Source organism: Cebidichthys violaceus, unplaced genomic scaffold, assembly GCF_023349555.1.
Source record: "Cebidichthys violaceus isolate CVI_PGR_0920_01 unplaced genomic scaffold, fCebVio1.0.p SCAF_378, whole genome shotgun sequence".
Taxonomy (NCBI): domain Eukaryota; kingdom Metazoa; phylum Chordata; class Actinopteri; order Perciformes; family Stichaeidae; genus Cebidichthys; species Cebidichthys violaceus.
Genome location: NW_027176570.1, coordinates 15,125 through 40,175, shown reverse-complemented (window position 1 = coordinate 40,175; position 25,051 = coordinate 15,125). Strand labels below are relative to the sequence as shown.

The window sequence follows — 25,051 nt, the reverse complement described above, 5'->3', positions numbered from 1 at the left end:
CACGGTGTGTGATTAACAGGGCGGGGCTCCAACGAGAAGACCGTACACACGCACATGTGCACACGCGGAGACAGGAAGTGTGGTGCAGCCCGGTCTGGTTATTTAGGAGGAGGAGGTGAGCGACAATACGACTGAGGTAACACATCAAAAAAACAACTGGGTTGTAAGTGTGTGTGTGTGTGTGTGTGTGTGTGTGTGTGTGTGTGTGTGTGTGTGTGTGTGTGTGAGGTAATAAAAACAGGAGGTATGTGTTGGAGAGGTATTCTAGCTATATATATATATATACATATATATATATATATATATATATATATACATATATATACATATATATATATATACATATATACATATATATATATATATTATATATATACATATATATATATATATATATATATATATATATTTATTTATAAATGTATATGAGTGTTATGAGTAACATGAAGCAGTTCCAAGTCATGTCTGGTGATTTTAAAATCTTCTCTTCAAGACGTAAGTTTGTAGCTTAACTATTTTTTGAAGTACAGTAAGTGAATCTGTACAATAAAAGTAGTGGAAACACTTCTATGTAGCCTATAGCGACAATACATGTTATTTTGAAAATGCTCATTGTGTATCAAAACAATACAATGATGTCTAGTCTATTTTTGTTCTATTGTAGCTGCTTTAAACTGCTGTAGCTTAGCTAGTAGTGTTTGCTATGTTAGCGCGATAGGGTTTCTAGCGGTGCGTTTCACACCAAAATGTAAAGCGATTTCCGCCTTGCGCTGCTTTCGCTGGTTCACTGCAGCAGTATGATCCGTCAGCGGATGAATTGCAATAAACGGATACAAAAGGACGCCGAAATAACGACACGACGATGCCGATTAGTAATGCTTCTTTTCTGAATGGAGTCCGGATTAATCGGTGCTCGGCTACGCTAACAGTGCAGCCGCTCCTTCAACGCTCAAATGACGTCTTCTAGACATAAATACGGCTGCAACGTCATTGTTTTTACCATAAGCCTATGGCTTATACACATACGTTAATATACAGAGCTTGGTCAGGTCTCTGTCCTAATATGAGGCATCGTAGAGCTCTTGGTGCTCACAGACGGCTACATTATTCTGTCCCTCCATTTTTGATTCCAATGCCGATGGGATTTTTGCGACACAGCGTCACGCGAATTTCTCGCTCGAGTCTAAATATTTGAAATGACGCGCACGTTCTCGTCCTTGCCCTCACTTTGCATGTAATTGCCGCCATGACTCTCGTTTGGTGTGAACGCACTATTAGAGTGACACAAATCGTCTCCTCTAAAGCTCAGCGAGATCGCTCTGACTACTGCTGAACCATTGACAATCAAACTCGTCTCGTGACTGCAGTTATGAGACGTACAAGATGCACACAGCAGCTGTTGTAATGCATTAGAATGTCTCATGTATAATACACATGGATGTAATATTCACTGTAGATAAGGGCTTCATACAAAGTGTTCCCATTGTAACTTCCCCTAACACTAACACAGAGGTACATGGGTAACTGCGGTCTGCCACTACCCACACAATAATGTGGAAATACATTTCACGACATATGAGGTAACAGTGTTGGGGTGTGTGTGCTCTGCGCACGTATATATCTATATATATATATATATCTCATGTGTCTCTGTGTGTCTGTGAGACGGAGAGGTCAGTAGGTGGGGGGGGGGGGGGGGGGGGGAGGTAGGTGGACAAACGCTCACAGGGCCTCGGCAGACGGAGGGGCGGGCTGCACGGACGGACGGAGGACGCCACTGCGGTTCAGGAGGATGCGTGGGAGATGGCGGCGGGGTCGTCTGAGGAGCTAATGGTGCCAGAGATAAAACATAATAATAACAATAATAATAATAATTCTGAGGTGTGGGTAGAGACATAACCTCAGGCTGCGTTAGTGTAGTACAGCTGTTTGTTGTGTTTGCATATGTTCGCACTGTACGTTCATGGCAGTGTGTTTGGAATCTAAATGTTGACGTCGATGTGTGTGTTTGCTGGTGCCGTAGGTGGCCGTTTGAGGACAAAATACTAAAAAAACAAAAAAGGTTTACAGGGCACGTTTACACGGAGAGAGAGAAAAAAATCCAGTTTTTTTTCCTTCTCCACTTCCGCCACAGCCCCCCCCCACACTGCACAAAAATGTTCTTTCCTTCCACGTGTCCAGGGTTCTTTTGCGGGGGGGGTGTGTGCTGCGGGGTTTTTATTTTCCTCAACGCTTCTTCCAGTCACACGTCCTGGTCCTCGAAGACCTCGAGGAAGAGCGGGGGAAAGAGTTCGTTGGGACACTCCACCTTCATGTGGAGGAAGCGGCTGGCGTGGCACGCTCCGATCATGCGCAGGTCCGTCACCTTCATCAGCAGCTTGGGCCAGAAGTGGGGAATGTTGTGCTTGCGGTAGTTGATGTAGTGCTCGAACGCCAGCAGGTAGGCCTCTTGGCACTGCTCGATCTTCTCCATGCTGGTCAGCCCCGAACGGTCTGGGGGGGGGGGGGAGAAAGAGAGACACAGAGAGAGAGAGAGAGAGAGAGACACAGAGAGAGAGAGAGAGACACAGAGAGAGACACAGAGAGAGAGAGAGAGAGACACAGAGAGAGAGAGAGAGACACAGAGAGAGACACAGAGAGAGAGACACAGACAGAGAGAGAGACACAGAGAGAGAGCGAGAGAGAGAGAGAGACAGAGAGAAAGAGAGAGAGAGAGAGACACAGAGAGAGACACAGAGAGAGAGAGAGAGAGACACAGAGAGAGAGAGAGAGAGACACAGAGAGAGAGAGAGCGACAGAGAGAGAGAGGGAGGGAGGGAGGAAGGGAGAGAGAGAGAGAGAGAGGCTATGTTTGTTATGTTTCTGCAATATTTCCACCTCATCTTAGAGCAGAAAGTAATTTTCTAAAAAAAGCTTAATATCTATTTTTATTTATTGTCCGTAAGAAAAATATAAAAAAATAAATAAAACCCGGTTTCTCTTTAATGAAAGCTCGTGTGGTTACTGTATTTTAGGAGCGCTCGTCACTGTTCTAAAATAATGGACCAAACTGAAATGGACCTGTGGGAAAACTATCCGTACCTGACGTGTGTTACTTGATAAAAAAAAAGAAGAAAAAATAAAAAGGGACCTGATCCGAAATGAATAAGACTAAATCCAAACACCCGATCGAAAAACGCAGTTGACTCAGACAGACCTAAATACAGAGACAGCAGCTGGCCAGTTTGCTTTGATCCATTTGGTCCAGTGACGGCGACCCTGAGCTAGAACAGGATTTTTCAGATTTTGGTCAGGTTTGTGATGTCAACCGATGTACTTGTATTTCACATATTTCAGCTTTAAAATGTTTTCTTTTATTCTAAGCAAGAGGAAAACGCAGCGTAGAGAAGTGAGGTGAGGATGGGATAAGCCGAATACTAAAACTGAAACTTGTCGCACTCCAAACGTCGGTGACGATCAACATCATTATTCATTCCTCACCTGAGCTCATGAGCAGCACGGTCTGCATCAGAGCCACCTCCGAGTCGTCCAGGTTGAACTGAGCCAGGCTCTTGCCCAAATCAAAGATGGCGTCGGACACCACGCCCAGCCCGCCGTTCTTCAGCTGCTCGCGCTTCACGGCCATCTCGCCGTTCAGCGTCAGCGTCTCGCTCTCCGGGTCGTAGCGGACGGCGGCGCGCAGCGACATGATCTCCATGCAGCAGCCCTTCAGCAAGATGATCTGGTCTTCACAGGGCAGCTGGGAAACACAGAGGCACCAGAGGTTAATCGCACGAAACGACACGGACAGAGCTTGTAGTTAGCGGAGAATGCAGTTCAATGTGATGGACGTCGACTGCTGTTGGAGGAATGTACTTTGGGTACTTTACTTTCTGCTCATGGACTGTTGGGCTAATTGGGGGAAAATGCAAACGTACCATTAATTAGTCCTCAGCAAAAGAAATAAGTGGGGAGAAATCTACCTCTGAGATGTACAGTAAGAGGTGGTATAACAAGCTTTTCTTCAACCCCCAACAGCAATTATCTTGCTTCCTTGCAGAGGAAAAAAAGGCTCGTCTTCCATTCATAACAAATCCCCTGACACACTTTATGTAACCGGGAAGCCCCTGCAGTATACATGACGGCTGCACTCGGTAAGGTGGAACCACAGGCGAGGGCGTCTGTGTGCGTCACACACACACACACACACACACACACACACACACACACACACACACACACACACACACACACACACACACACTCTCTGTAGAGAGCAGAGCAATATCAGTGAGCGGTGAGTCATCACATCATCCAGAAGGAGAGGGGGTGGGTGGGTCTGTGTCTAGTCGCTGCCAGCTTTTCCTACTTCACCACTGTCTATCTTTAATTTGAGAGGCCACTTTTCTTTTCTTTTTTTTTCTTTTACAATAGAGTGCCTTCAAAAATGGCCGTACAATGTTTCTACTTTTCGCTGCCTTTGATACAGACTCGTTCAGAAGGAGAGCCCTGTACTAGGCTCATGAACATGCTCCTGATGGCTACATTCATTGTGCTAAAAGGCGGGAGGGTAAAGGTGCATGTCCCAGGCAACAGAAACATCATGTAGAATACATGGAGATAAAGACGCAGCATCGTTCTTGGGTTGCAGCGTCTAGCGAGTTGTTAGATGATATAGTAACACCGTGGGACCCTCTTCCACCCGGTCGGGGAATACTACTCGGCGGATTTGCTGTTAATTAACAGGGCTTTCACTTCGAAACTCAACATGTAGACCCAGAGGAGGTGGTTAATGATGTGCTCCTTGGTCTGGAAGTAACAGCAAGTCACGTTGCTGCAGTGAGCTAGTTAGCCGGACATTCCAACGATAGCAGCTTACAAGAAAAGCAGATAAATATACAGTTTAATAATCCAGCCCTGGAACGTTCCCTCTTTGTGCTTTTGGTTTTGGAAAAGCTAAAAAAAATAAATAAAACAAAGACACCGCCCTGCAAACTCTTTAGATGTTGATGGACTCTTACTACAGCCCAACATGTAGAGAAATGAGTTGAATGAGATTTTATTTTGTAAATTTGTCACTTTAATCTCAGATTTTTCTCCATATTCTGTTCTACAATGGCCCCAATATCCCGTCGGCGCTCCGGATGAAAAGCACCCACAAGTTTCTGCAACAGACTGGAACTATGTTTGCATGTTGAAACGGATTTATACACACACACACACACACACACACACACACACACACACACACACACACACACACACACACACACACACACACACACACACACACACACACACACACACACACACACACAGAACCTACCTCTGAGAACATGGGCAGTTTCTTGGCGAAGTCAACGACGCGCGTGATGGCCGGGGTCATGATCTTGGTGAACTCGCTGAAGGCCTCCAGGTCCACCTTATCCCCGTCAGACGTGGGCACGATGGGACCCTGGCCGATGTCGTCCGACTGGAAGCAACACATGACGCTCTTAGCTGAGTGAAACCTAACGCAGGTATGTGACACCATCCTGTTTTGAACTCGAGAGCTATGGCAGACAGGGAAACGGCTTTAAGCAACATATGGACCACTGGAGGGAAACCTGGGGGTCGACGGCAGGATGTTGTGATGAAGGGAAAGAACAAACTGTAACGCCTGTAAAATCATGTACTGATGTTTTATATACAAGATTATGGACAGGAAGTTACTATATTCTGGCTGCCGTCATTAATGGATTTTCAAATACTACAAATAGTGGAATCATTCTTCTCAATGTTGAACAAAAACTGAATTTTTCTGAAATTTACGGGAACTTGTGGTTATCTGCCTTTTTGGAGGTGAAAAGCTCGCCGGCCAGTCACACTCTCAGAGCGGCTACAGAGGAGCAGGCAGTGGGCAGTCCAGCGGTAGTCAACACGATTAACAGCCTCCAGCCATAGACGTTGTGGTGTTTGGGTTTAACGAGTGACCGTGTTAACTGGTGACTCTCGGCTCAATGTGTTCGAGGTTGCTGTTGAAAACACGAACAGAACATGTAGGAGTCCTCGACAAAGCCTTTAATCAATTTCAATATACATATTTATCCGCGTTTATTATCTACGCCGACCATTTCTGCAAGTTACTACGAGTAACCACATACACGTTCGGCTGAAAGTCACCAGTTAACACGGTCACCCGTTGAACTGAAACACCTCTTAAACGGTTGTGATCCTGTCTGAATTCTGGACAGTTGAGTCGGCTGTTGGAATATCGGTTATGACGACCAAACAGGCAAAAACCCGACATTTTGATGCTGTTGACAGTTTAAACTCAATGTTAAAAGTTTGATAACTCGAAAAAAGAAAACTCGCACACATAATTCTGATGATAAAAGGGTCTAAAATAAAAACTCAAAGAAGGATTAATACAGTCCTTGTTTCTCTCTGAAGCAGTGAAGCTGCTGTAACAGTAACAGTCAGTAGCTGTGCTCTGATTGGCCCAGCCTGCTGTGTCACTTGCTCCAAAAAAAACGGAATCCCAGCAGACCTTCAAAAGCTGTTGTCGACTGTTAACTTAACTGTCTTTTCCTTATGGAATGGTTGGCCGGTAACTGCCATCTGACATTTGCCTCAGGCTTACCGTCTGCGGTGGAGACACGTGCACATGCAGCACGTGCACATGCAGCACGTGCAACCGACTCACATGGGGCGGCACACAAACGGCTCCTTTTTGAAAATTAAAAAGCGATCTCTTGTGCGTTTCAGCTGGAAGCAGAAACAACTTTTGACAAACTGTGGGCGGAGCTTTTTTGGAGTAATGAGCGACATAAAAGGAGGAATGAGCTACTGTGCGGACGCTGCAAGTAGTTCATACAAATCAGAATAACAGATTCTGCGAGTGTGAGGGAGGTAATCCTAAAGACTAGCCCGATTTAAATGGCCATTCATGACAATATGACATAATTTGTTACTTTTGTTGGTCCAGTTTTTAGCTCAAAAGCTAGTCAGGAGCCGAGCCTGCTGCATACGTTTCTATCCCAATGCTATGTGTCGATATACGAATATTATGATGTTCTAGCTGCCATGCTGCAGATCAAATTGAAGCTCCTGTGTGCTACGATGGTAAAATGACTGTTTTTTTTGTCTATGGAGTCTCGTGGCTTTGAAGAGAACGTAGATAGCTGCTTCAAAAAGCTGTGTGGCAGCAAGATGAAGCGGTGAAAATATTCTAAATATAGTGTACACATAAACTGATAGATCTTCTTTTGGGCTGTGCTTTCTTATACTTGCTGCTGCTCCTTTTTTCGTTGTTGAAAGAACACAGGGGATACAGGCCAGCGTGATGTAAAATTGAACCCCACGCGTCGGCTGCAATGGACTTGTTTGTGAAACATTTGCGTTCATCATCACGCAGCGGCTCTCTGCCTGAAGCCTCTGTCTGCTTTAGAAACTAGAATCTTACCAGGAACTTGCGCTTCTGCTTCCAGCTGGAGCCCTGGGCGTTGGTGTGCCGGTGGGCCTCCGTTGCCATCCTGATGAGATCCCACTCTGCGCTGTTCGGCTCCGGCCGCGTCTGCAACGTCCGCACCATCTCCTCCCTCTTCCTTTTCTGTCGGTTCTCCTCGATCAGACGCCGCTTGGCCACGCGCTTCGAATCGTCCAACACCACTGATCGGTGGGACGGGGGGGGGAGACGGACATTAAGGCGAGTTAATGCAGTGAAAAAGGAACATCGACTGCATGACACTAGATTAATACAAAAGAAAGTATATGGAAATTCAGCTTTCTCAGAACTGAAGCTGAATGCCCGCTCAGATGTAACACTGAAAGCTAAAATCAAACATACGGACTAAGAGAGCTGTTATTATATAAAACAATGTAAATGTGAGGTCACAATACTAAATGTTGTATGGACACAATGTCCAACGTTATTTCTCTGGTTACTAGTTATTAGCTGCGCCTCCACTGCAACAAATCACAGCACAAAAATGTAAAGGACCAACTGCTGTGAAATTTAACCATCATAATTAAATTTGAGTGTCATTCATCAAAATTATCACAAGGAATGGAACGTCCATTTCGTTTACCCACGAGAGCAGCTGTACCGCTAAATCAATATCAATGAATTAGATTGTGTGTGTGTGTGTGTGTGTGTGTGTGTGTTCTCTGTTATTCCGCTCCGCCTCAACTAGGCAGACAAATGTGATTAGGGAGGGGCTAATAACTACGGTTAAAATAGTTCCTGCATGAAACTGCACACAACGAGGTCTGTGGATTACCTTCAGTAACAGAGTCATGATATCTAGACAGAGACATTAATGATGTTGAGTTTTCCGAATGTATTTTTTTGGCGCTTTGAGCACCACAAGCGAAGTGCCATGTAATCCTATTATTTTCGATAAAAAGCAGACATCTCTACGGCCGATCTAAATTGATAAATAGCACTAGAGGATGAGTATTTTTGATTTTGGACGGAAGAGTCCCACGAAAGACCGTAGTATTGATCAGCTCAGACGTTATTGTTTCTTTTATCGGTACTTATTAACATCTGTTAATTTGTCATCATGCTGCAGCATCTCCTCTGCTCTCTGTGTCGGGACTGAGCTACTCCCAAAACACACACACACACACACACACACACACACACACACACACACACACACACACACACACACACACACACACACACACACACACACACACACACTCCCTGTAGTTCACCGCCGGCTAGCTCGGCTAATTACAACAAGCTAAAACAAAAGCTGTCTGTATTCAGACTAATCAGATTAATCTGCCACATATCTTAAAATTATTGTTAAATTAAGAATATAAAAACATTCTAATCCTGTTTTGAATTTATTCTTTCTTTAAACTAATACGTTAAAAAGCAATTATCTAGTCATGAAAAAGAACCGATAAGAGTGGCAGTATTGATAAATCCTAACGACATGTGATGCACACTGTTTATTATGTGCCCCTAACATGGATTAAATAGTTTTGCGTAGTGACAGTAGCAACCGTAACCCCATAGATCTCTTTAGAAATACTAGTAGCAATAAGAATACATAATCTAATGTTAACTCACAGTCCATGGCCATGCCCACAGCGATGCACTTCTTGAAGCGGCACAGCTGGCACTGGTTGCGTGTGATCTTATCGATGATGCAGCAGGCTTCATATTTACAGGAGTAAGCTGGATGGAGGTTCTTCTGGATGGTCCGGCGGAAGAAACCCTGAAGAGAGCAAAGGAAATGGAGAAAGAAGAAGAAAAGACAAAAGGGAGAAACAGTAAAATAAAGGAATACAAAATTAAAGAAATAAGAGCGAAAGAGCACTCAAGAGATTGAGGGAAATATGCAACCCCATAGCCTCAAAATTAAATCCTCCAATTACATGTTCTTGCCTTTTAATCAGCATAAAACAAGTGCATCCAGTGGCTCATATCACATGGCAGGGTGATGATTGCATGGCAGGAACCTGATTGCCAAGAATAATAAGTAATGAAGCGATGCCATGACTGATCGTCTCTTAGTGACCGCTTTTGAACGAGACAGTGGGGGAGCAGTTTGATTAGAAATCACGCTCTGAGTGGTGACCCAGGCTGTGGAAACACGTGTCTGACTCTGGGACGATCAGCACCGGTTCCCCTCTGCTCTGCTCCCTGTGCACCAACAGCTGCACCTCCAGTCTCCGTCAAGCTCCTGAAACGGACTCATCTCTGGTGGGGATGAGTCCGTCTACAGGTGGGAGATTGACCATCTGGTGACCTGGTGTGGTCAGAACAACTTGGAGCTCAACACTCTGAAGACAGTGGAGATGGTTGTGGATTTTAAAGTCAGCCCCACCTGCCCACACAACTCTGTGTGACTACCCTGTTGCCACTGCACAGTCCTTTCGCTTCCTTGGCTTCATCATCATCACCCCACATTTAGTTTAAACTGAACAACTCCCTCATCAAAAAAAAGCACAACAGAGGATGTACCTTCTGCGGCAGCTGAAGAAGTTTAACCTGCCAAAGACAACGATGGTGCACTTCTACACTGCCATCACTGAGACCATCCTCACCTCCTCCGTATCCATCTGGTACGCTGCTGACACTGCCAAGGACAAGGGCAGACTGCAGAGTATCATTTGCTCTGCGGAGACGGTGATCGGCTGCAATCTGCCGTCCCTCCAGGACCCTGAGGCAGGCAGGAAAGATTGTCTCCCACAAACTCTTTGAACCACTCCCCTCTGGCAGGAGGAGTAAGGGTTGCCAGGTTGCCACTGCCAACCATTTTGAGAAGTTGGCAACCAATTCTTGCTACTTGCGTACGCACAGGCATTTGTTTTAGAGGCAATGGAGAAGCAGATCAAGTTGTTTGACTGAGGGGTTTAAAGTATGACGAACTTGTCAACATCACAAACGAATGTGCAAATTGATTCAGCTGACAAAGAACCAGATGCCAGCCTGGCAACCACTTTTAAAAGTAAGTGCTGAGCCCCGACACATTTACGCACGTCTTCACGACTTTATCTCTTTACAAGAGATACATATTCTTTTTTTATTTCGTACTGTGAACCTTTGCACATTTCTTGAACAAATTTGCACACAAACCTACAACCTTTAAAACACTGCACAGCTCTTTCATTTTGATTCAGATATCATTTTTGCAATACTTGCTTTTTTTTTTTTAAACTTAATTTTCTCTTACTTTGTTTCTGTTCTGCACCAATGCAATTTTATTTTATGTAAAACCTACATGGCAATAATCCGGATTCTGAATATATTCAGACTCTCATGGGTTTGTGAATCCCCTGAAGCTAATTTCTTCTTTTCAACACCACAGCAGGATTTCAGTGTGCCTCATTTCCTGTGTGAGAGCGGCATAAGACATTTTTAGGGACTGCATACTGTCTGCTCTACGGGGTGCCATTAATTGGATAATAAAGCACGGCCCAGCAGCCACCGACTACTGCAATCAAGAGGCCTCCAGTCAAGTTAGAACTGTATGAATTAATTTAAAAAAAACAGGAAAATAAAGTTCAATTTGCTTTAGGCCTTAAATCCTGGATGATAATAATCAGTGTAGACAGCAAAGCTTACAGTCAATTAATCACTGGAGTTCTGTATTCTTTATTTGGTACTCTAGTTTTAAAGACTTTTTGCAAATTGTAGCACTCTTAACATTAGATTTCCCCAACTTCTAGGCAGCTGTTTTCTCTTGTTCATATCAGTAGAGTATTGCAGTTGAATTTGCTTCCAAAGAGTTGAAAGCTGTTGAGACAGAGGGTTGTGTTCCAAAACTATTTCTAGGCAACTAGCAGTTATTTCATCCTTGGCTGAAAATAGTCCCCAACAAATTCACTATTTATCTTTGCTTGAATAATGTTTGCTAAAATCTACAGTGCCCAGCTGTTTTCAGAAATAACTGAGCCACTTTTAACAACTCACACCTTCAGTGGGAGCCAGTGGACTTGAGGCTGAGTGCCACAGACACTTTGTACAGAAGTCAGAAAGATTTGAGAGACAAACTAAGACATGTCAAAAGATTGGTCCAAATCCAAGTCTTTTGGTCCAATACAATTGGACACAAGAGGCTGTTGTAGGAGCCTTTAATTGGTTAATTCAACCAAGAAAAACTTTTCATGAGCTCGCTCTCTGTTTTCACTCAGAGTCAGCTGACTCTAGGCGTTCACAATCGAATTTTGCCATGGCCTCTGTTAAGCATTAATCTAGCTGTTGTCAGAATTTAATTAAATGCTTCTTTTGTGGATGTGAATGTGCACTTGATGGCTGAAGCTAAAGATACATGTTCCAGGCAAAAAGTCAGCAGCTGATAAGAGGACATGTAGATGAAAACACAACATTGTTCTTGTAATGTAGTGCAAAGCTAGTAAATCTAATCTCATGTCGAGTAAAACGGACGATAAAGCAGGGTATGCTTTAGGGCGTGGCTACCTTGTGATTGACGGGTCGCTACCACGGCGTTGTCCGTGTTTTAGTGTTAGAACTTTAAGCCTTTCATAGTGTGTTTTTCAGTTCATGAAAGTTTATTGTAACATTTTAATTGCCTCAATACGTCTTGTTCAGGGTTGTAATAAGCTCCACCCCCTTGCGTCACTGAGCAAAAAAACAAGATGGCCGAACTCGACGCTTCAAAACCGTAGTCCACAAACCAACTGGTGACATCACGGTGACTACGTCCACGTCTTACATACATTCTATGGGTGAAATCCAAAGCTTGACAGGCCTGCCATGCCCGAGTACGACTGCTAAGCTACGATTGGACATGCTTGGTTTCGGGGGAGGGGCTTCATCATCTGATCGTTCAGTGAGAGGGGGATGCTGCACTGTACCTTGCAACCCTCACAGGTGATGCAGCGGTAGTGGTAGCCGGTCGCCTTGTCCCCGCACACCACGCACGGCTCATCCTTCTCCAGGTAGCTGGGGATGTACCCTGGAACAGAGACACTAAGAGCTATAGGAGAGGAGGAGGAGGAGGAGGAGGAGGTTGGAGAGGAAGACAGGGTGGAAATGAGAGACGGATGAACAGTGAGTGTGAGCCGAGGAGGCCGGGAAGGACGGTGAGGATGACGAGGTAAGGGGAGGGGCCGGAAAGGAAGAGGAGGAGAGCGGTGGCGATGAGGAGGAGGAGATGAGGGGGTAGAGGGAGTGGAGGAGGAGAGGGAGGAGGGGGCTGAGTGTTATACCAGGGGCCTCAATCAAGCTCCTGTGCATAGGGGCCCCAAGGATAGAACGTATCCAAGAAGTCTTTTCTGCACACAGACATGACAACACGCCAGCTGACGAGGCTTACAGACACATTCCCAGAGTTCATGAAATATGCTTTTCATCTTTTAATTTGCTTCTTTATATCTCTTGAGAGGTGAAATGTTTAATTATTTTTACTCACAATACGTAACTCTACATACAATTTGCAGCTTTCTTTTAAGTTATAGTCTTCAGACCAGTGACTGCTGTAGCAATCTTTGCATTCTGTCTCTTTGTCTGTCACTATTAATTGGAAGATTGGAAAACAAAGCAAATGTGAAATACAAAACAAATTGTTAAATTAAAAACACCTTTTAACGTTATTCAGTTTTTTGATTATTAAATAAATAGTTTTTCACTGAGACATTCATTTTCCATGCCACATTAAAACATATATTGTATTCAACAATCATAATAAATGTGTAGTGTGTTTCACTTTATTTGTTTGATTTGTTTTAATTGAATCATTATAAACCTTCCATAATCTGGTACGAAGCATTATTTTACTGATATTTTCTGTGATCCTCTATCAGCAAAATCATCTTGTGTTTAAGTTATTTTATTTATTGGTTTCAGTCAATTTCATCCTTGTTTACAACAGTTGAATACTATGTGTTGTTTATTGTATGTGTCAATTGCTTGTGGAGAAGATCAAAGGAATAGAAATGAATATTTTTCAAATATTTTATTGATTTTTTTCCTTTAAATGAAGGCATAATAAAAACATGACTGGATAAGAATGATCAATTGGGCTGATGTGCGTGGGGTAAATCCTTGTGTCTGTTCCTACTAAGAGCATACATGTGATTCATCAAGTGATCGTCAGGAGCTGCTCGTCCAATACGCTAAATCACTGTATGAAACGGGTAATTTACTTCATAAATAAGTCTTTTATTCACTTGGAGGCACTTTTATGTTTCTAAGTTGCCTCTTTAGGGCATTCTTAAGTATAATTCCCAGAACTTAAAAAACATACTGTAGGCCCTGATTTCAAGAGAAAAACGTTGTTTTTGGGCCAAATCAAGCAGAACTGTACCGTAAGTGTCTGGCGTTACATATGCTCTTGCCCTGATGCCTATTGCTTCATTGTTTGCTGTTAAGACCTTCACATTTGGCTTAGAAATGTATGCATGTTGAAGGACTACGGGCGTACCCGTCGATGATGACCTTACTCTCTCCAGGCCCAATATGCGATTCAAAAATAAACAAAAGAATCGCCCCATCGTCACAAAATGCCTTTGTAACCTTCGACAAGCGACACACTAAACAACAACAAATCAATCAAAGTATCGATAGTTTCTGACGCCGACAGGTTTGTTTACATCAATCATGTGTAAAACCTTGTTTGCTATTATGATCGGCTGAAATGCTAGAACTCACATTATAATGTGTAATACTTTCGTTTAGTAGTGTATTTTATAGGGTTAAGAAATACTGATCCTTTATTTAATGAGAGGATTTATTTTCATCTGTGATAAAGCATTGAGGATTTTTTTTTACAATTGTTGGTCATGAATGATGGGTAAAAATATGTGCTGAATAAAGTTTAAAAACTGTAAATCACATTAATTTTGGTGGTTCTGTACTTGGTCGTGTACCTTAATAGGCTTGTCTGCAGATCTACTCAGATAAACCTCTTAAGCTCAGGTTTTGGTCGCCTAGGTGAGCTCCTTTGAGTCCAACAAAGCCTCTGAAGGAAAATAATATTGCTATAAAACGATGAGGAGGAGATTATCCCGGGAGTCACACCTAGGACGACATTGAAGGCCCAGGGGAGCCATCAGCGCCGTGATGGGCTGCACTGAACAGATCTCACAGCACATCAAACACACTGAGCGTCTCAGAGGGAACCTCGAGTTGTGTTCACTTGCTTGTTTGGACGGGACAAAAACACAAAGAGGCCAAGGAGGAGATGATGGATCCTCACCTGACACGCTCTTCAGCGAACAATGGCTGTTCTTGCTCTTTCTTTTCGGCACATCTGGCCACCTGGGAGGCGGGAGGAGGGGGTGGGGGGGGGGGGGAAGGATGAGAGCAATGTTACAGAGCGAAAAACAATCAGCCACTTAAGTCATTCCATTCTCAATTCTCTCTCAGCAGAGCGAGCCGCAAACACAACACCGCCCAACGAAGACCATGAGCTAAAAGAAGCTACAGCGCTACACACATTCCTCACTAGAATATCACAACCACTCTTTGTATGAAAATGCTAATCAATCAAGCTTTAAGCGAACTGGTTGTTGTTTTTTTTGCTCTCAATCTGCAACTAATGCAAAATGCTGTGACCAGAGGCTGATTTGAGCTAAGAAGTTGCCCCGCTGTATGTAACCGAGTTCAACTTTTCAACACTAACTTACAAAAAGCAGTGGACTCGTGTGAGATTGCTTGAGGACTTGCTGGAGTGCATGTATGCTTAATTAAAGTCCGCTTGGCTGAAGATAAGTCGCCGCGAAACAACTCGACCGGAGGCATGTCTGAATCAATTTTCTCTTTTCGTATGGCGCCTCATTTCCCCGTTGCTGTATTCGTGAATTCATTTTTGCTTTTCAACAAATATATTTCTTCACTTTCAGTCACATCTCCTATTGTTAAGATGTATAGAGGTAATTCACAGCCCAGCACATCTTGTGCTTTCAGTGTCCGTTCGGTATGAGGACTGAATCCTGCCTATACCAACACGTATGGAGACCACACACACCAGGGTGTAGATAATTCCTCCCCTCATCTCTTCCCCACCTCCTTCTATAATTCTCTATCCTTCCTCTTTCCTCGCTCTCACAGAATGGGGTCTGCCTTTGCTCCCGGCAGCAGATTTGGATTACCGTCCTCTCTCTCTCTCTCTCTCTTCCCTTTCATCTGTCCATCCCCACGTCTGGCTGTTTGCCCCCCCCCTCACCCATTCACATTTCCCTTTTCTCCTTCTCTTCTCTGTCCCTCCCACTTTGACTACCCCTCATTTCTTACTGTATGCTCCCTCGACTTTCCCTTTTTCTCTTCTTCCAGACATTTCTGTTATCCTCTCCTCTCTAAACTTCCATCAGCAGTATTAGGTAACACCACTCTCCTCCCTCCCTCCCTCCCTCCCTCCATTCCTCTCTGGCTGTCAAATCCACTTCCCTCTTCCAACCCCCCCCCAAAAAAAAAAAAAGTAGAAAAAAAAAAGATTGCTCTGACGTCTCTTTCTCTGTTCTCGCTGTTCTTCACGGTCGAGCAGACTTATTAATTCTATTGCTGTGCACATGGTCAGACAGTAACATGGTGGGAAACTGTCTGCTCCGGTCTCTGATCACTTTGAGCTGAGCTACCGAAACAGATACACACACGTTATCATACTGCCTCTATTAATTCAATAGTTTATGGAGCTTGTGACAGTGCTGACAGTGTTTACACAACATGAGGTCATTAATTAAATTCATCGGATGGTGGTGAGCACGTAAACGTCGGCGGTCTGGAGTCCATTTATGCAAAGACGCCAATCAAAATAATTATTGTGTCAAAGAGGACATATAGCGAGTACAAAAACACTTTATTACTACAAACTAGACATATACCGAGTACAAAAACACTTTATTATTACAAACTAGACATATAGCGAGTACAAAAACACACACAGTCTACTACGTTCTACATTGAAAAGACGTGGACATCTTTAAATACTGCGATTTGATGAGCTCTTTGCAATCAAAAGCTGCCTTGCTTATTTTTTGGCAGCAGAACAAGCTGAAAACACAACATCGGTCACCGTATATAATGTTTTTATGGTGAACATTTTAGCAAACAGTCACCCATTTGCACATGAAGAAGATTCAGATACATTGTCATCGTCTTAGAATTTCAGTAATGTCCACCCGACACATGCGAGTCCAGCATTCACTCTCACTATTTTTGCTCCGTTTTGGTCTCCTCCATTTCATCAAGGAAATATCTTACTCACCAGGTGCTAAATACTCCACTACGTTCACCAGCTGGTTGCCAACTTTGTCTGACTGATGTTTTGTTCTCAGTGGGTTTATCGAGCAAATATTGGGATGGATAACCAGAAAAAAATGATTGAAAGAAGCTAAAGCGCTCTGTCTGCTGAGCCTTGTCCTCTCTTTTGCCTCACTTCGACAAAGACAACGATGGCCGGAGTTTAGCTAGCTAATTAAGCTAACGTTAGCTTCATGGGGTCACCATCTCTGGCTGATTGTTTTGAATGTTTCCAGGACTACTACTGTGTGTAGTTAGCTTGGTAGCCGGACATGCTAACGTTTGGAACTTACGTTAGTTCAGACACACACAGTTACATCCATTCTGTACACTTCTGCTCTTGTATTTTTATTTGAATGGAGCAATTCAATATTCAGAGCATTAATATAGCAGCAAACAACTAGTTGATTGAGTGGAGGAATGTCTACCTGCGTTCTAATCCGAATCTCTCTGTTCTTTGTTTACACGCGCACGTGCATTTTAGTGCACGTGTGCGTGAACCCACTGGCTACACAGCAATAAATGCTGCCACAAAGCTTTGAATGGTGCTATAATTTCATTAAAACCGTACAATTAGAGGCTTTAACACCTCCATCCTAGGAACACATGGTGCTACAGCTGCAACAAATGCAGATACAGGCTCCGTCCAGAGGGCATCAGCTGAAACATCGTCAGCTGGAAGATGCTGCGGTGTGGCGGCTTTAACAAAAGCTTCAGTGTTAAGAATCACATGCATTAACAACTGATATCACCTCCCACACAATGAAAAGAAAGGAAACAGGCACATTTACATCAGTTGATTGCTACAGGCCCTCCCACTCTACAGGTTAGGCACCACGCTCTGTTTCACTAATCTCACCAAATGAACATGATGTACCAGTTTAAGGGAGTTCATGAAGAGTACAACAAATCAGTTCATGAAAAGCCATGTTTTATTTGAGAATTCCAGAGATTATATTAAAGTACATAAACGTGATAATCTTTTGGAAATCCAATTTGTGGACGACTGTTACGTTTGTCAGCAGGGACAATAACACAAACCGACACAGAGGCCAGCCTTCTCTTAACTCAACACACACCACACACACACACACACACACACACACACACACACACACACACTTACTTCTTACTTTATCTGCTGTAAACATGCACTAGAGCATATGAACGCCAGCGGCAGCACACACCCACTTCTAACGCACGCAGCAACAATACATTCACTCAAACACACCAACCTGTTGATGCAGTACGGCTGTAGGATGTGCATGCTGCTCAGTTGGCAGGAGTGTCAGAAGAAGAGGAAGAGGAAGAAGCAGAAGCACGTCGCCCCAGAGGCTCTTTTCTACCGTTTCCGCCTCCCAACAGCCTAGTTGAGTGTCGGTGCACGTGTGCGGTCGCGTGGCTCCGTTTGTTTGGTATTGCAACAGATCCGCTTCTTCAAAAGCAGAAAGCCTGAGCGTTCGCAGCTAATATAAGCTTTCGTTGATCCATGAACCACTGAGAGGAGGAGGAGGAGGTCCTTAAATCCCCCGGCCACCGCCACGCCGAACCCACCCCCCGGTGACCCGAGCGCTCAAGTCCATCACAGTGAAGTACAGTAAGAGTCGAGTGCAGCCTGGAGCTGTTGCTATCAGCTGAGATATCTGAGACAGTAGTGGCTCTCTGCCTCAGACTGGCTGCTGGGAGGAACGACTACTCTGTTTATCCCCCCCCCCCCACCTCTCACTCCCTCCCTTCTAGTTGCTCTCGTCCAGCCTCCCCCAGCTCTCCCCGTCCCCCCCTCTGTCTGTCTGTCTCTGTGTGTGTGTGTGTGTGTGTGTGTGTGTGTGTGTGTGTGTGTGTGTGTGCACGTGTAGTTCCTCCCCTGGTGTTATGCTTACTGTCATCACAACACACCTTATCATCTGGTCTACCCTGTACAACCCCTCTTGCTCTCCATCGCTTCCTTTCCTTTCTCGATTCTTCTATCTCTCCTTGTTATTATTCTCTTTTTACAATCTCACTCACTGTCACTTTCTCCCTTCTATTCTTCTCCTTCTATTTTGCTCTCCAGGAGGAAACAATACAAAACAAAACAAAGTTCTGGCCTCTCTACATCCAAACTCAGTTAAGCTTTAATGTGAACTAGATTACATAACATCAGATTAACGCAGTCACCCCAGTACGGCTGACTGAGGTCTTATGAGGACACAAGAGATGCTTGATACCTCATCAATTGAATTAGAGTGCACTGTGATCTCGGTGATCCACCAAGTGTCATCATAGCCAGTTACTGTGGAGACCGCGGTTACGGCTGGATTTAAAACCACCATGAACAATAACGAGGTTCATCTCAGGCTAACAAGCCGCACAGCTCGCTGAGAAATACTCTACATCCTCAAGTAACAGTATTCAAATCACTGCCAGGCTGCCAACGAAAAATGCACGTATTCACTACAACGTCTCATATTCAGCATCGTCACGAATCCCATCGATACATCAACATCGTGAGTCAAGTCATTCTCGCCACTTTGCTGCCCTGACTTTTGAATTTTTAACAAAAATTTGACCTCATGATGGCGCTAGATTTAAAAAAAAAAAAAAAAAAGCATCTTAAAAGGGGAACCAAATTTCATGGCAACCCATCCGATATTTTTCAAAACTGAAAACTTTTCACTGAAATCCACAATCGTGAGCTTCATGGTGGTGCTACGGGAGCAGTCAACCAATCACCAGTCAGTAGACTTCATCCTCTGGGGATCACAAATGTCTGGTTCATACCGAAATATCTCAACTAACTAGTGGATGGACTGACCAGCATTGGCGTCCATTGACCCATGCCACTAGGTAGCTAAAATGAGGATCAGGTCGACATCTTACTAAAATATTTGAAGGCCTGTCTCAAATACACACCTGGTTTTCTCTGCAATTCAGGTTCATAAATGACCTTTTGATGAAACGTTTTCTTAATACATTTGCAAACGTTGCTGTTACTAAAATAGCCTGACAAGAGAAAGAATCCCAGCCAACCAACTGGGAATAAAATGAAAAACTAATCCCTCAATCATCCGGGATGTGGGAGGAATAGTCAGAGAAAATGTCCCTTTTATTCAAAGGGTGAATATTCTACTGTGGATTCATCTTATCTCCCTTCCTTGTCTCCTTTCTTACCACTCCTTTATTTCAGAGGTGAATTCCCCAAGGTCAGCTAACAGTCAGACGCTTGGCTGGCTGAAAAGCAGGAAAAAGCAAAAAAAAAAAAAAGAAAGCCACTGCTTTTACATTTGGGAGATGCTCTTATCGAGAGTGATCGAGCAGCGGTTCAGCGCCCGGTCAACGTCACGTGGCTGCTGTCACAATGGACACTAGGTAACAGTTGGTAGAGTAATGCCAAACACTAATCCACCCTCTCTCCGTGGCTGTAACCAGTCAGCGTTAAATCACTTCTAAAGATTACACAAACAAACACAGAGGGTCTTATGTCAGTGTTGTCTATCGGCGTTCAATCATTCAGAAGTAAAAATCCATATTTCCAGACCGATCCCCACATTTGGCCACAGAGTGTGGCGTTCCAGCCGATCGCTTGGCCTCAACTTTGGATTGTTTGGATTATTACCTTCTGGGAACGAGGGGAACTTTAGTTTTTGGCGCAGATGGTTTCCACTCCAACAAAGCTGGATCTCGGATTGCTTTCTGCCAGTTTTATCACGTGACAAACTTCGCTCAGGTGCTCTTCATGGAGACCAACCATGTGACTTTTGGGACCGGAAACAACGGAGGGGACTGATGTGCCTCGGGTTCCAGTCCCAATATGTTGGCCTCCACATCACCGGTTTCTTTGACTATTGAACCGGACATTTTCAACACCCTTGTGATGGACTCAAATTTGAAGAGTTATGTGTCACTTTGTCTCTTGTCTCTGATGTAAAATGCAGCGGTAATGCCCTGGGCCTGAATCCCGGTCCAATCAGAAGAAGAGCCACCCAAAAGACTGAGATTATTTATTCGCTGAGCTGACTGTAGCTGCTCACATGATGTTGAGGATGCACTGGGTGGAAGAAAGTCAGCGCCATTGAACCTCTGGAGGCGCTCGTGGTTTTAGACCGTGACACGGTCCTAGAAGGTCGTGGTGCACTGGGGATGATCTCCGTTGCAACAGTCGTAGAACTTCCACGAACTCATGACTGTGTCATGCTAACCACGGTTCCTGGGCGTAGATGCTATAGGTGGATAAAAGCGCTGACTTCGTCTCCCTGCTAATGGAGGAATGCTCGCCCCTGTAATATCCGCCAGCCCCCTGCTCGGTCTCGCTGATGTTGAGGGAGCGGTTACGTGGCCGGCAGCGCTGTCAGGCCGGCAACTGACTTCGGGGGTGGCGCCGATGGTGCGCGTGGCATTCCTCGCAGTCATGGGTCCCAAAGAGAGGACAAAGAGTGCGAGAGGGAACACATGGGACCGACGGTTGTTGCTTTTTGATTTGTTTAAAAAAATAAATAAAATGATGTACACACGCTCCCATGTGATGGACAACTGTCACGCTGAAATGAAATGACATGCTGGCATTACATTTAATTGAGAAGAAATCCTGCCTGCAGCTGTGTGACACATGATCGGCAGGGCGAAATCCGATAAATCGTACCATGTGAGTCGGTCGGGTCGGAAGACCAGTTAGAAGATGGAAAAAAAAAGTCTGGTGTTGTGGAGTTGGAAAGAAGCTACCAGACTCCTGCAAGCCAGCTGCTCAGCTCTGCTATTGAGGCTAAAGGCTACGTTAGCTGCTACGAGCAAAAAAAACCCCACATATGTCCGACTGAACTGTCGGCGGTCGAGTTGCATTGTGGGTAACGTAGGCGCCAGATGAAGAGGAATGCGCAGAATCCTGTCTGCTGCTTCAATTCACATACTTTTAAAAAAACTGTCTAACAATTCTGCAAGGAATCTGCTTAATCCCTCAACACTTGGTTATTGGCCCGTGTCTCACACACTAGCGGGTCAAGAGGCTTGTGACTCGCCTGAGCTGCTAAACTCAACGTGCGACTACAGAGGGGTTACCTGAGGACAAGGCCTCGGTAAGGATAAAGCCTTGGTCCATTGCAGCTCTACAGAGACGTCACTTTCTCAGAAAATATAAAATATATAAAGTGTTTTTCAAACCTTGTGAAATAAACTGGAGGTGAAGGGATCTGTGTGCACAGTAGATAAGTGCCGAGTCCAGAGCGGGAAAAAAAATGAAATGTCAACGTTTTTATTTTTCTGCTTTCATTTGTGCACAATGAATAGCGAACCAAACGCATCAATCCCACTCCGATATGGAACTAGTCAAAAGTTGCTTGTGAAAAGACTCAAACTGGACATTGGATTCATAAATCGATGAAAAGCTATAAGACTCCACCTGCATCGAAATAATATATTCCTTCAGATGAATTAAACAATCGTGCTTTTTTGAAACAAGCTCCGAAAACCCCCCCAAAAAACGCTGATTAGTATTCTGCTTTGCAAAAATACAGAGACGCTCTCACCGCAAACGGCACAACAACCCGTCTCTTTTGCATTATAAAATAAAGCTCCTAAACACACACACACACACACACACACACACACACACACACTTACTGCCCTTCTATTTCGATGCTAATTGAATTGCAATGGTGGAAGCCGACTGTCTCCTGAAATAATCAGAGGCTCCACACTGACACGCCCACGCACACACCAAATTCTATTTCAGCATCCTCTACTCCAGGCTATGTGAAGTTCTGCATCAACATCTCTGTGTGTGCGTCAACTTGTTCATGAATGTGTGTGTGTAGCACTCTGTGACTCAGAAATCACAGAGGGGAGGGGTCACGGCATGAGGCAGCGCTCTCAAGAACACGTGCGTGCTCATTGACACCGAGAGAGAGAGAGAGAGAGAGAGAGAGAGAGAGAGAGAGACAGAGAGAGACAGAGAGAGAGAGAGAGACAGAGAGAGAGAGAGAGACAGAGAGAGAGAGAGAGAGAGAGAGAGAGAGAGAGAGACAGAGAGAGACAGAGAGAGAGAGAGAGAGAGAGAGAGAGAGAGAGACAGAGAGAGAGAGAGAGACAGAGAGAGAGAGAGAGAGAGAGAGAGAGAGAGACAGAGAGAGAGAGAGAGACAGAGAGAGAGAGAGAGAGAGAGAGAGAGAGAGAGAGAGAGACACACACGCACATGCGCACCTAAACAAAAGCGACAATCCCCCCTGTTGATGTCACATATCGAGACGTCCTGAGCTGTCCTCTGATTTCTGTGGCATCCATCTGCCCTCACTGCTCCTAATCCGGCTCCCTGCACTCCACTAATCCACACACACACACGGCTGTACGACACACACACACACACACACACACACACACACACACACACACACACACACACACACACACACACACACACACACGGCTGTACGACACACACACACACACACACACACACACACACACACACACACACACACACCACACACACACACGGCTGTACGACACACACACACACACACACTACCTGTATTGACATTCAACACGTACAGAAAAAAAAGATGTGCACATCTGCATGTTCAATGACGTGACCCAATCTCCTCAAATGAGGCTGCAAATGGAACGCACTCTGCCAGAACCTTGGTCAGAGCCCAAAAATCGAGGGGTCACCAAAATCAGTACAGGATTTTGTGAGACTACGGTGGGCAGGACCTCGGACCGAACCTTGCTAGTGGGCCTTGTATGCTTTTTTTTTTTTTTTTTTTTTTAAAAGGCTCAGCGTTTGTGTTCACTTCTTCATCCGGTCCAAACTCGGCCTGTGTGAATTTATTCAATGAACGGTGAGGGCAGCATGTGCGTGCGTGCGTGTGTGTGTGTGTGTGTGTGTGTGTGTGTGTGTGTGTGTGTGTGTGTGTGTGTGTGTGTGTGTGTGTGTGTGTGTGTGTGTGTGTGTGTGTGTGTGTGACTGCACGTGCCGGAGAAATGGAGAGAGCACAGATGGCAGCGTGACAGAGTGTTCTGTCTTACCTCTCAAAAAAAAAAATACACTAAATACACTGAACCCTCCCCTCCCAGCGATCCGGCCCGTTTCTCTATTTATAAAGCTCACGCTGCACAAGTGCTTGTTCTTTTTCTATTCTCCCTTTCATTAAAGCATCAAGTCTCTGATGCATTCATACCTCTGTCCCCCTTATATATATTCAGAAATATATATAACATTAAAAAAAAAAATATATATATATATATATATATATATATATATATATATATATATATACACGCAGTAGTTCTGTGAAGTGCTTGATTCAAATGATGTGAACTTGTGTTGATGCACCTCCTCCATTCGTCCATTTATTCATCCATCTGTCCATACATCCATTAATGCGTCCATCTATCTGTTCATGCATCCATCCCTCCATCCTTACAGGTATTCTTTCATCTATCAATTCTGTCAAATCCATTGTTAATCTCTGCTTTCCTTTTAAGCTTTCGTCAAAGATGAAGGACACACACACATGCAGATGTAGCATCCATCACGGTTTGGTCCACACACACACACACACACACACACACACACACACACACACACACACACACACACACACACACACACACACACACACACACACACACTCTCACCCTTTCTCGTCTCCCTCTGATGAGTTGCTATCCTGCTTGTTGGACATTGGCTCCATGTAGCCTTGGTCCCGTCCGGCAGCCAATCACAGGACAATGAGGCGGACCTCGACCTCGCCAGCTTGCTCAGCATTCGCCGGCGGCCCCTTCAACAGACAGCCATCTGAGAATCTGGGCAGCGGTTGGCTGAGAGGAGCACGGCGGGCGGGACATCAGTGGAAGCATAAGAGAGCTGGAGGGGCAGAGAGAGAAGTGAGAAACAGACACATAGTGACATTAACATGGACACAATGAAAAGTTACATTTGAAATGAATAGGATTATATAACATTAGAGGTGTAGTAAATATAGGAAGCTGTTTTTGATATATATTAAATCATTTATTTCCTTTAAAGCTCGAAACCTATTTTTCTCGCTATCACAATGCTAACAAGCTGATGTTTCACAAGTATTATGTTGACCATCTTCACCGTCTCAGGTTAGCGCGTTAGCATGCTAACACGACTCAGCGGCAGCTGAGGCTGCTGGGAATGCTTTTAGCTTTACAGGTATTTGGACAGATTTAAATTTCGGATGACCAAAAATTGCTACAATTCTTTTGAAAGAAGGCACGAATGGGTTTAAGAGTGAGAAATCATCTGCAATCATCTTTAACTCAAAGAGACAACACTCCACAGGTCAGACCCTTTCTTTCGGTTCAGTCCTCAATTTCCTCATTACATGTTTTGATTCGGACTTCACAGAGGCTGCTCTGCTTTCACAA

At 44.4% G+C, this 25,051-nt stretch overlaps 1 protein-coding gene across 2 annotated transcripts; it reads right to left on the bottom strand.

Annotated features, from left to right (window-relative positions):
- Positions 1-426: 426 nt before the first annotated feature.
- Positions 427-24,602, bottom strand: LOC137884306 (thyroid hormone receptor alpha). 2 transcript variants are annotated; one of them, XM_068726055.1, is made up of 8 exons: positions 24,293-24,602; positions 14,610-14,704; positions 12,301-12,422; positions 9,047-9,194; positions 7,424-7,629; positions 5,306-5,452; positions 3,481-3,739; positions 427-2,493 (listed from the first exon to the last, which is right to left on the bottom strand). In XM_068726055.1, the coding sequence occupies exons 1-8, from the start codon at positions 24,346-24,348 to the stop codon at positions 2,243-2,245; spliced, it is 1,284 nt and encodes a 427-aa protein (XP_068582156.1). In that variant the 5' UTR covers positions 24,349-24,602; the 3' UTR covers positions 427-2,242. The 2 variants fall into 2 exon arrangements, with proteins under 2 accessions (XP_068582156.1, XP_068582155.1); XM_068726054.1 differs by having other exon boundaries at positions 14,643-14,704.
- Between the last annotated feature and the right edge of the window lie 449 nt (positions 24,603-25,051).

What these genes read in the sequence shown, in the direction of transcription:
- LOC137884306 (XM_068726055.1), bottom strand. Translation starts at nt 24,348, where the DNA reads ATGGAGCCAATGTCCAACAAGCAGGATAGCAACTCATCAGAGGGAGAC. An exon ending in AGCAGAAGCGCAAGTTCCTG is followed by an intron (nt 5,453 to 7,423) that starts GTAAGATTCTAG and finishes TGTTGCTTCCAG; the next exon opens with TCGGACGACATCGGCCAGGG. An exon ending in AACTGCCCATGTTCTCAGAG is followed by an intron (nt 3,740 to 5,305) that starts GTAGGTTCTGTG and finishes TGTGTTTCCCAG; the next exon opens with CTGCCCTGTGAAGACCAGAT.